General features: G+C 33.6%; 2 protein-coding genes across 6 annotated transcripts; one reads left to right on the top strand and one right to left on the bottom strand.

The window, feature by feature from the left end:
- Nucleotides 1-3,455: 3,455 nt before the first annotated feature.
- On the bottom strand, nt 3,456-5,786 carry LOC109187786. 5 transcript variants are annotated; one of them, XM_019338112.1, is made up of 6 exons: nt 5,432-5,786; nt 4,699-4,822; nt 4,384-4,452; nt 4,203-4,296; nt 3,767-4,116; nt 3,456-3,695 (listed from the first exon to the last, which is right to left on the bottom strand). In XM_019338112.1, the coding sequence occupies exons 2-6, from the start codon at nt 4,783-4,785 to the stop codon at nt 3,561-3,563; spliced, it is 735 nt and encodes a 244-aa protein (XP_019193657.1). In that variant the 5' UTR covers nt 4,786-4,822; nt 5,432-5,786; the 3' UTR covers nt 3,456-3,560. The 5 variants fall into 5 exon arrangements, with proteins under 5 accessions (XP_019193657.1, XP_019193654.1, XP_019193655.1 ...); XM_019338109.1 differs by having other exon boundaries at nt 4,203-4,452; nt 4,699-4,846; nt 5,390-5,786; XM_019338110.1 differs by having other exon boundaries at nt 4,203-4,452; nt 4,699-4,846; nt 5,431-5,786.
- Nucleotides 5,787-9,780: 3,994 nt separating this feature from the next.
- Nucleotides 9,781-11,656, top strand: LOC109187782 (ABC transporter G family member 10-like). Its single transcript, XM_019338102.1, has one exon. It carries the CDS (start codon nt 9,828-9,830, stop codon nt 11,604-11,606), a length of 1,779 nt encoding a protein of 592 aa, XP_019193647.1. The 5' UTR covers nt 9,781-9,827; the 3' UTR covers nt 11,607-11,656.
- Nucleotides 11,657-11,861: the final 205 nt, after the last annotated feature.

Below are 11,861 nucleotides of genomic sequence, written 5' to 3'. Positions count from 1 at the left end.
AAATGCTCAAAATATTATCATTTTGTGAAATTTTAAGGAGATTTTGGATTAAAAGTAAAATATTTTTTAAAAATTAGATAACTAAAAAATCATTATAGTGGAATAAATTAGGAAAATATTATATGTATTCTCATTTTCTATTATCAAATTTTACTCCCACACACAAAATCTTAATGTTGATATTTGTATTGGGACTCACGTAAAAAAAGTAACATATCAGTGCTCGTAAAATTTATAGAGTATGATTTGGGACAATAAATTATATCCTAAAATTAGAAATAAGAAAGGGAAGTCGATATTGAGTTAGTGTAATTTAATAGTGGTGAGTGGGGTGATAAGGTGAATTATGTATTGATTCTGACCTAACCGTATTATTATGATTGATTATGACCCATAATAACAAATTGATTTTGATGCTTTGAGTAACAATCAATCTAACATCATATCATTAACTAACAAATTATAAATGATATTTTACCTCAAGAAGGTGCAATAGAGATGCAGACAAAATTTTAGCATAGTATGTGTTCAAACATACTTTCTCAACTTAATGAAGCACACAGAGTCAATAACACCTCTATTAAGGTTCGATCTTATGACATCTTACATGGGAGATGTCAGTACATACTATCTGAACACAAGGTGCTTGACAATCCTCTCAAAATATATTTAACCTTATAAATACTTTTCACATCAACCGCAAGAACAGTACAGTGAGACACCATTAAGTTTGAGAATCAAACTCATCAAATAAAATTTAATTGTTTAGTGCAATTAGATCCCTTATTAATTAAAAATAAATAAATCAAGACCCCTTAAACAAATCAAAAGTGTAACTCAAAGACTAATCATTGTTCCTAAAAGGTTGAATCCTATCTCCAATGGCCTCACGCAACTAAGGGCTAATCATATCTCTATTCAATACGTATCTGTTAATCACGTATTGGTTAATTGCACAATTTTAATAAGTTTCAGAACTTATTTGAATTTTTTTTTTTTAATGTTCAAGAGTCTAATTGTATTTTGGTATATAGTTAGAATATATATTTGACACTTATCATCGCATTTTGTAAAAAAAAGTTACGTATAAGATTATCCAAATCATGGCAAGTTACAACCACATCTTAATAAAGTACATGTGGAAACCTTGTTGCCCATAAAAATGATAAAATTCCTCTCCCCAAAGGGCTCCATTGACCTGACCGCATGTGAAAACCTAATTAGCATCGAATCAGTAGTAAACTGCTTAATAATGTAAAATTATGATTCAATTATACTTTTGAAAAAAAAATTAAGAGATCTCAATTCCAATAGAAATTTTTTTAGTTAAAAGACATTTACTTATGGAGTTTATCTAATATTTTTTTAAAAAAAAAACTATATCATTCATACATAGTATAAAAGTAATTAATGTTTAGGATTTTTGTAATATTATAGAGTCGTTAGTTGTGACTCCAGACTTGTGAGTGATAAAATTAGAATGTGTAACATAGTCCAAAAAAAAAAAGAAGAAGTGATAATTAGATGACAAATAAATAAATTATAAATTATTTGTTTAATAGCAATTTGGTTGCATTGCGTTTTAAATATGTGATTGTCAGTATCCTTAATTTCCAGTTGTATTCTATCTACAACCCTCAATTATTAAGTTTGAGACGCAAAGAACAAGTTAAAATATCAATTTAAAAAATATAAAATGTAAAAAGTGAAATGCCTCTTTGTAGGGCCATGCTATTTAATACGGAGTATTTAACACGGACTTATTCATCAATAAATCAATTAAGTAATAGAACGACAAAATTTTAATAGTCTTTGACAGCTATTTGAAAGTATCTCTGTTTTATAATTAGTTAATAAAGAAATATAATGAGATAAATTGGTTTAAATTGTTCATAATTAATTAGTTCAAATTAAAAAGATCACTATGCAGTTCTAATTACAATTCAAATTTAGAACCTTAGTTTGTAATTACCAATTAATTATAATTACCTCAAATTTTAATATTATAATTATTAATGTTCTCAAAATTATTTATAGTTGTAATTTTTTTTTCTTTTATCATAATCTCTTGACATTTATGGTCATATTAAATTTATATTTTACTATAATTTTTTGTTAAATTCTTTAGCTAAGTGACTAATATAATGGTTATTACTTATTAGTGATCTTAACTTCTTATTTATTTCGTAATTTTATTTTATGTTTTTCTTTTACTAAAAAAAATTAAAAAAATTCATAATTTATCTCAAAAGGTGTTATCTTGTAGGTAAACATAATTTTTGTACGAGTTTAAATTTTGTTGATACAATCTCAATTTAGCCCGTCTTTTAAGACTTGGGTAAAGACCTCAAGTTTTTCATCATCTAAAAAAAACATAAATTAATTATTATACTTCTTAATAGTGGGGGTGGGGGGGGACCCATATTGGCCAAATTTTTATCCACACGTAATTTATTGAAGCCTTGGCTGTATTCAATTTGAAAAAGAGCCGAAACAGGCTCCATTCTATTTTATTCGAAAAAACAAAAACGAAGAAAATTCTATGTACTAAAACTATGAACTATGAATTATGACTTTACTTCTAATCAACACTACCATTATTATTTTCAATCACAATATTTTCCAAAAGGCAATTTTCAGTGGCTGCCCCCATTAGAAAAAGCTTCTCCTTTTTTCCCTTGTCACATTTGTTGGGTTGCACTGAAAGGCACCCTTTACCTTAAAGTCTTGTGCTTAATATACTCTCCGACCCGTCACGTTCTATTATAGTGTAACAATCAAAATTGTGTTATTTATTATGTAAGTGATTTGGGATCCACATAACAATTATTCTGCACCTTTACTTTTTGTTAAATGCTATACAAGAGTTGTAAAGTAAGGATTGAGTCTACTCTATTAATCATGTCCATTCGAGAAACGAATTGCTACCCAGATTTACTCACCTCGAGTTATAATGATTCCACCATGGAACTGTAAATTCTGAAAGATCCTCTAAAAATGCTTCATACATCGTTAACAACTGATCTTGTGGCTATCGATTTATCGAAAGACTCAGATTTTTATAGTGTGTCGTTCATTTTTGGTTTCATTGATTTTATATTCTTGGCAAGAAGACATATATGCAAACTCAAAGGTGGGGGGTGCATGGGGCAATGGTTGAGCATATTCTTCCATGGCTGACCCACCCACTGCACAAAGGAAGCTTTCATGGAAAGAGCAAGTGGGTGTAAAGCACACAGGTTGTAAGCATACATTTGGTGTGATGCATGTGTCTCATTCTATAATCCTCTTCAGCTTTAGAATACCCAATTATGAATAAATGTCAATTGGCTGCATTTACCTAACATTCTACTTTTAATCACTCCAAACTAAGCAAAGCATTTCTTGAATGCTTGAGGATTTTATCTTATAGATTAGAATCTTGGTTTTGCTCAAAACCAGATGGAAGAAAATTATGAAGATGAAAATTGAGTTTTTTAAAGTACTATGCAACTGTATTAATCTTCGATAATAGAGCTCTAGTTTAGGTATGACAAGCGATACAATATTAAGTATCCAATCTAGAGAAGCTCCCACTCGGAATCAGACATTGCCTTCTCTTCAGCCTCCGCGTTTAAAGGCTGATCTGCAGATAGTGCTGCAAGATGTTGATATTCTCTCCTTCTTGATGAAGAAAATGCACTCCAAATCTTGATCTGTATAAAGCTGTTTAGTTAATACCACATTTGCATGCCAAAAAAGAAAAAGTTTACAACCTTAATACAACCTTGTATGAGTTTTGTTTGACTGGTTCCTGGGGAACATGAACCTTGTCCTCTCCAACCATGACACAAGTTTCCATCAAATGTGACCCTTTAATCTGCTCAACTGTTTCCACTTCTTGTTGAATCCCATCAGCCTTCTTTAGTTTATCTGACTCCAAGTTTTGATCTTTATTTATAGAAGTAAATCCAGAATCTTCAGGCTTCTGTTCAGAAAATCTTAAGGGCGTCCTATTCCTCATCCCCGATGGAGGGGACGAGGTCCTAGCCATCTTCACCGGAGGATCAATGCCTAGGGAGTTGGATGTTACCCCAACATTACGACGTTTATAGACACCTCCATGTTTGCTTTTCCCTGAATACATCTCAGAGAACACAATATTAACTATCAATAGTTTGAGTTTCATCAGGAAATGACTAAAAAGTAATGACTTTGAGTACCACCACTCTTGATGACTTGAGCATCCTCCATAAGTTTCTCATAAATGCCTCGAGCATGCTCTTTGAGGCTCGATTTTGGCTTCTTCTCCATCACCTCGTGAGCGTAAGTTTCCAGAGAAAAATCAGCAGCAGCATCTTTCACAGAGTGTATAGAAGATTCAGGTCGTATATCTTGCATTACCTCTGAACAGAACTTCTTAACACGAACCCCAACTGTCTGGACTTGATTCTCAACATATTTAACAGCGTCCTTTTGTCATCGGGACCAAAAAAAAACATTTGCTTTTGAGTAAGCAAGTAAGAAACAACATAATTTCAGAATGTACGTGACTAAATGGTCATCGATAATGTTAAACAAACGCAATCCAATTCTTATAGGACAGCAAGATCTATCAATACTTAACCCCCAGGCATGGTTCTATAACCACAAGGTTTAACCCAAAACGAAGTTTATGTATGAAAAGAACGAAACAGATTGAAAGGAATAAGCTTTCACCTGAGACATAACTTGCTCTACCTCTGAACACAGATCTTCAAATTTGTTGTACATATTTCCAGCCCAAGATTTAGCTTTCAAATCCATTGATGAATACTTCACCGCGTTGTATGTGATTCAATGAAATAAACACCCGTAGATCGTGTAGCTGCTCAAGTGCAAAAGAACATCAACAATCAAAGACTTTGAACGGGTCAGCAATACATTCAGGCAATAAAAATCACAATATTCAACAGCCAAAGCACACCATCAATGAAATACAAGGGTCTGCCAAAAAATATAAGCTATGTTTGGTAAAATAGTTAGCATATCAGTCAATTTTGACTTATTTGACCACTATTAGCTGTTTGACTTGGTTAAACAATCAATATGAGTGTTTGATTAATTAGCTTTTTGTAACAACTTATTGCTCCAAAATGCTAAAATTCAAAAAGTTGCTCAAAGTAGCTTTTTCGATCAGCTTTTTGAGAAGTCATTTTGCATGTAATCAGCTATCAGCTAATTTACCAAACATTTTTCTACAATCAGCTAATGCAATCAACTAGTCAAACTCACTAACCCAATCAGCTAACAGCTATTTACCAAAAACCACATAAAGAAGTAAAAACATCACAATGATATTATTGCATAGCAATCTTATATCAACTACAATAAGACCATAAAAAGCATGTTTAGTGATCACAAATACTATTTTAATCTAAGCTAACACAGGATTTCTTGCTGAATGACCACCTCTGTCTGGACTGAGCTTTCCTAGTAATCAAAATTCAAATTTGGGGGAAATGATGTGTCTAATTTTGCAAAGGGAATAATGTTCTGTTTATGGGGAGAAACCAAAAAGGTTGGTTTTTGTGGATGAGGGATGGGGATGATATAAGTGTATGAGATGATTGTAGCAAAAAGTAGCATCATTCTGCTTCCTAAAGAACAATAAATAGCTTCCTCGTATAAATGACCAAATAGGTAATGCTTTCCAGATTCCAAAGGTAAGGCATCCATGGTCCAACTGCCAAACAAGGGGGGTTTTAGGGGTTTCTTCTCTCTGAAATTAACTCCATACCTAGTTTCCCGCAAAAGCATTCCAAGCCCATCAAGCAATTCATCAACACAGCAGAACGCAACATGCGACAAAGTTCACAACTTTATCCCAAATTCCAAACCTACGGTTTCAACAATCAAGCGATTAACAATTGCCAAACAATGTACTAAAGAGGAAACTTTATCGCATACATCATTCAATTCTAGAAAAAGGTATAAAAATGTCGGTATCATGTCCTAAAAGTGAAAAAGAAAAAAAAAATCCAGGAGTAAGCAAGTTGATAGAACTATCATAATTTTTGTACTCTGTATGAGATTATAAGTTCAATTTTTACTATTATACTTTTCGTCAATTTCATTGAGTTTTTTCTAATACTATTTACTTTAATTTGTTGATTATCACACAAAACAGAATTTATTCATACAGAATTAATTTTGAATAGTGTCAACAAATTTTGATTGTCAAAAAGAAAAAAAAGAAAAAAGAAAAAAAACATATATGTATGCTATCTATACATACATGTACTGCATGTAAAATGTGATCACAATAGTATTTTGAGAGAAACAGACAAAACCCCAGAAGCCGAAATGCAGAATTTTGAAGGGGTTTAGAGAGTAGAACCTAAAAAAAAAAAAAAAAAAAAAAATCTATATGCAGCAGCCAACAAATATAGTCATCATTTTTTATTTTTTTTCCGAATTTGACAATCTATTACGAGTAGGAGTGAGCAAACGGTCGGTCGGTTACATAACCGACCGAATAACCGAATAACCGACCGTAATTTTTGACCTTCGTAACCGACCGAAACCGACCGAAGGTGGTCCTATGACCGACCGATAACCGACCGTCGGTTTTCGGTCGGTTTCGGCCGGTTACCAAAAAACCGAATTCAAACAAGATAAATCAAATTTCAAAAGACAAAATCTAAAATACATATACATGCGTACTGTGTAGTCATTACTGCTGATGCCTAAATTCCAAATTCCTAAATCCTAAAATCTAAAATACATATACATCTGCGTACTGTTTAACAGTATATTATTTACTGATAATATATATAATAATATAATATCTACTGTATAATATATATTAACAGTATATTATTTACTGTTAATATATTATATATATATAATAGTATAATATCTACTGTTAACAGTAAATAATATAATATATATTAACAGTATTATTTACTGTTAATATATATACATATAGATTTAGATATATATATATATATATATATATATATATATATATATATATATATATATATATATATATATATATATATGTCGGTTATCGGTCACCGACCGATAACCGACTCCAATAACCGTATAATAACCGAAAAACCGAAAAACCGAAAATTTTTTAAAGGTGATAACCGTGACCGACCGATAACCGATTTTTTCGGTCGGTTCGGTTATCGGTTAGCGGTTTTCGGGCGGTTAACCGATAATTTGCTCACCCCTAATTACGAGTACTAATTTTTACCAAGAAAAAAAAAAAACAACTTTTTGGGAACATTAAAAAAAAAAATTGATAATTGAGATATTGCATTGAAATAAAAAAAGATACAAGGGCCAAATTAGCTATTGAACAACATAAGAAAATGTAATTGCATAATCTATTTTTTTTAATGTAATTATTGATCCCTAAATAAGTCAAATTTGTATGATTACATAAAAAATGACTGCTCTCCAAGTTAATTGTTGACGCGATGTTTACTCGACTAAGAATATGTTCGCAAGAATCAAACTCATTTGTTTTAAATATAACAAACATGTTTTTTTTTTTTTTTGAGAACATATAACAAACATGTTTTACTCACTTATTTTTTGTGACATGAAGTCTTTGATGTGGATTATAAGGATAACTCGCGGAGGTAGTTGGTACAAGTTTGGAAATCCGAAAAATAATTACTGGAAATCATTTTTCGGATTTTCGGTGTTTAGGAGAGGGTTCCGTCCAAGGAAAAATGCTTGGTAGTTGGTTTTCCTGAAAAAATGACTTTTTTTTTTGTCCTGGGGAAGTCATTTTCCGGATCCAATGCTTCTTCTTCTTGGCTTCTTCCGGGAATGCTTCCTCGACTTTCTTCCGCCATCCTCCGCGTTCTACCTTGATTGGTTTCCGAAGAAACAAAACTGGTTCTAGCCGGAAACCAGTAGTCTTTTTAAAAAAAAATATTTGTTATTTGGAAAAAAAAAAGCTGGGCAAAACATAGCTGTTGTCAAATCTTTTTTAGTTAACAACAATTAAAATTTTAATTATACAATTCTGCTTATTTTCCAGAAAATGACTCAAACATAAGATAGTTTTCTGGAATGCAACCAAACACGAGAAATGAAAGTGTTTTCTAAAAAATAACTCATTTTTTTCAAGTTATTTTTATTAGTTTTTAAACACCCAAACATTTAGTCTGAGTATAGTATAAATTTAGAAGTGTCAAACACCTCACGATGACAAAAAAACACACCCAAACGTATTTCGTTAACTAATACGAAAACGAAATAGATATATTGTCTGTGCGCATGAGTTTCATATTTTCATATATTTATATATATATTCCCGAAATTACGTAAATTGCTCCTTGTTTTACGACTAGTACCACTTCACATTGGAGGCGTGATTATGTGCATAAGGCGTACACACATTCTACATAAGTCTTTTTGGTGTATGAAAATTTAGGTACAAAACAATACTTCAATCAACAATCATAACCCAACACACATATAATAAATTTATATTAGAATGTATAAGCATATCTTAAAATGGAAGAAGTTAGGCCATGTAACATCAGAACTTAAATTACAATATATTTAACAAATATACCTTTCAATCGGTTTTTAAAAGTTGGTTTTGTTTTGTAACTAACAAATTATAAATTACAGAATTCACGGTGCCGGGTTTGTATCATACAAAGGACAAAAAATAGGTACAAATTTAGTCTCGTTGCAGGTACTAGTATACAAGCATATGGAGTCTGTAGTTAAAGGTAACACTTGTGTGAGATTGACCGTCTCACGGGTCTCAATCTGTGAGACGGGTTGGATCTCTGACATCATTAATCAAATATTTGACCCGCGATTGAGACCCGTGAGACGGTCTCACACAAGTTTTTGCATATTTTTAATTGTATTGTCAAGTTATTCATAGCTTAATTAAAATAAAATAATTAAAAAAATACTTTAAATTAGTCTACTATACGTCTATACCTAGAACCAGAAACTTTCAACCTATGCAGGCAACCTAATTGTTTCATGCCAAATACATGCTGATGATGATACCTTATAGTACACCCTCTCTCACAAATCACTTGGTCAAAACCCAGACTATTTTTTACAAGTATTTTTCTTTCAAAATTTACAATTTTCATTATCAAGTCAAATCTAAATTCATAAAATACAAATTCCAAATATCAAATAATCAAGCTGAAATTAAAATTCATAGTGCTAGGGTAACCTCAGACAGTTGACTTGGTAACCACTGCACAAAATTCTGTTGAATTTAACTGTAGTTTGAGCTGTTTATTGGCATTCTTAGTTTAGACTTGTCTCAGATTTCCTCATATACTAACTGTCATTGTTGTACACTTAGCTTATTTTGTCATAATAAAATAAGTAGAATTATGAAGCAGTAAAAAAATTTCCTTTTTTTGCTCCTGTATGTGGCAATCACCATATGACAGTGCACCTGAAAGAACATTTAGGTATCAGTTACATATTTTTGAAACTGTCAATCCATGAATCAATTCCGTGATTATGCCATCCAAACACAAATTTCATGAGTCCTATCAACCTGGATCCTCCAATGTGAGTTAACCAAAAACGTGATATCCCGGTTATCTTAGACCCTACGTTATTGGACTACAAGTTTCATGGCATGATCAAAGGTTGTAAACCTGGCATTCTATATCTATTCCACAATATATCACGTGTCAAAAGTCATTAATCTTGTGACATTTAATTTACTCCCAGAATACATGCATGCAGAACACAGTACAATGAACCTTAGCTTTGTGCCCAACCTTTGTTTATAAATAAGAGCCACTTTCTGTTCTCTCCATTTCATTTTCAATTCTCTGATAAAATTTTTGATGGATTTACCTGTGAAATTACCAAGCTGTGAAAGATACAAACTTGAAGCTAAAAACCTCTCCTACAGATTCCCTCCAGAGCACAATGAGTTCCCTTGGATGCTTAAAAGCAGTAAAAGTATTGGGTATATCTTGAGGGGTGTTAACTGTGAGGCCAAAGATGGGGAGGTGACAGCCATTGCTGGTCCTAGTGGAGCTGGGAAGACTACCCTGCTTGATATTCTTGCTGGGAATATGGTGCCCTCCAGGGTTTCTGGGCATGTTTTGGTTAATGATCAGCCCATGAAGGCTGCACATTTTAGAAGAGTTTCGGGGTATGTGACACAAGACGAGGCGCTTTTCCCTCACCTCACGGTCGAGGAAACTCTGGTGTACAGCGCGAGTTTCAGGCTGCGTGGTGGCGAGGCTAAAGACAGGGTTGCGAAGCTGGTGAAGGAGTTGGGATTGGAGGGTGTTGCTGGGGTGAGGATAGGGAGTGAATCGAACAGGATGATCTCGGGTGGGGAGAAGCGGAGAGTGTCGATTGGGGTGGAGTTAGTCCATAACCCTGCTGTTCTTCTGCTTGATGAGCCAACTTCTGGGCTTGATTCTGGTTCAGCTCTCCATGTGGCTTCCCTGCTAGAATCCATGGCTAAGAAACAAGGTAAAACCATTGTGTTAACTATCCATCAACCTGGTTTCAGGATTCTTGAGTTGTTTGACAAGGTTGTACTGTTGTCCCATGGTTTTGTCCTCCACAATGGATCTTTACACCTTCTTGAGGAGAAGTTAAAGTCCATGGGGCACTCCATTCCCCATCATGTCAATGTTCTTGAGTTCGCAATTGAAGTGACAGACAGCCTTGAAGAAAGCCTGCAAATGGAAGAAACTGAAGAAAGTGGCACAATTTCTTCCCCTAATTCCAAAGAGAAACACACTTTTCTCTCAAATTCTCCATTCAAGGAGGTATTGATTTTGAGCAGGAGGTTCTGCAGCAACATATTCAGATCCAAAGAGCTTTTCTTGGCTAAGCTAATGCAAGCCCCACTCGTCGGGTTTCTACTGGGATCGATTTTCTTGAATGCTTTCCAGCACCCAAAGGAAATGCAGCTGCAAAACCAGCTCGGGTTCTTCGCCTTCAGTCTCACCTTCCTGCTGTCTTCAAATGTAGAAGCCCTCCCAATTTTCTTGGAAGAGAGGAGAGTTCTAATGAGAGAGACCTCCCGGGGAGCCTACCGGATCTCTACCTACACCATAGCCAACACACTGGTCTTCCTTCCTTTTCTTCTCCTGGTGGCTCTAATGTATGCCATTCCAATCTACTGGCTGGTTGGACTTCGCCCCGGTTTCGACGCATTTCTCTACTACTCTCTAGTGTCATGGGTGATTTTCATGGTGGGGAACTCTTTTGTTGCAGCCTGTTCTGCTCTGGTGCCAAACTTCATTGTGGGAATGTCATTCTTGGGGTGTATTATTGGCTCATTTTTTCTCTTCTCTGGGTACTTCATTAAGAAGGAATCCATTCCCAAGTTCTGGCTTTTTGTGCATTATCTCAGCCTTTTCAAGTACCCATTTGAGTGCTTTCTGGTAAATGAGTATGGAGGTGAATATGGGAGGTCAAAATGTGTGCAGAAAGTTGAAGAAGGGTGTTTGATGTATGGCAATCAACTACTGGAACAGGAAGGTCTTGTGGAGTCTCAGAAATGGACCAACTTAGTTGTGATGTTGGGTTTCATTTTTGGGTACAGATTTCTCTGTTTTCTCATTCTGTGGTGTAGATCTTACACAAGAAAACTTTGAAAACATGTACTAAGTACTAGTATTTGAAAGAATATCAATTAATCTTTATGATTATGACTATATATCCGAATTAATTGATACTTATCCATCACTTAGCATTCACTAATGAAAATGGTAGGTGTATATAGTTAGAATACAAATATAATTTATATTATTCTAACTTATCTCTGTGAGTATTTGATTTTGACTGCATTTTACCTATTAAAATTGAAAAGTCCACATTTTGATAACAACATGAATAAAAGATAAAGTTTA

This window comes from Ipomoea nil, unplaced genomic scaffold, assembly GCF_001879475.1.
Source record: "Ipomoea nil cultivar Tokyo-kokei standard unplaced genomic scaffold, Asagao_1.1 scaffold1421, whole genome shotgun sequence".
Classification (NCBI taxonomy): domain Eukaryota; kingdom Viridiplantae; phylum Streptophyta; class Magnoliopsida; order Solanales; family Convolvulaceae; genus Ipomoea; species Ipomoea nil.
The sequence above is the reverse complement of the archived record's forward strand: the minus strand, read 5'-3'. Positions and strand labels throughout refer to the sequence as shown.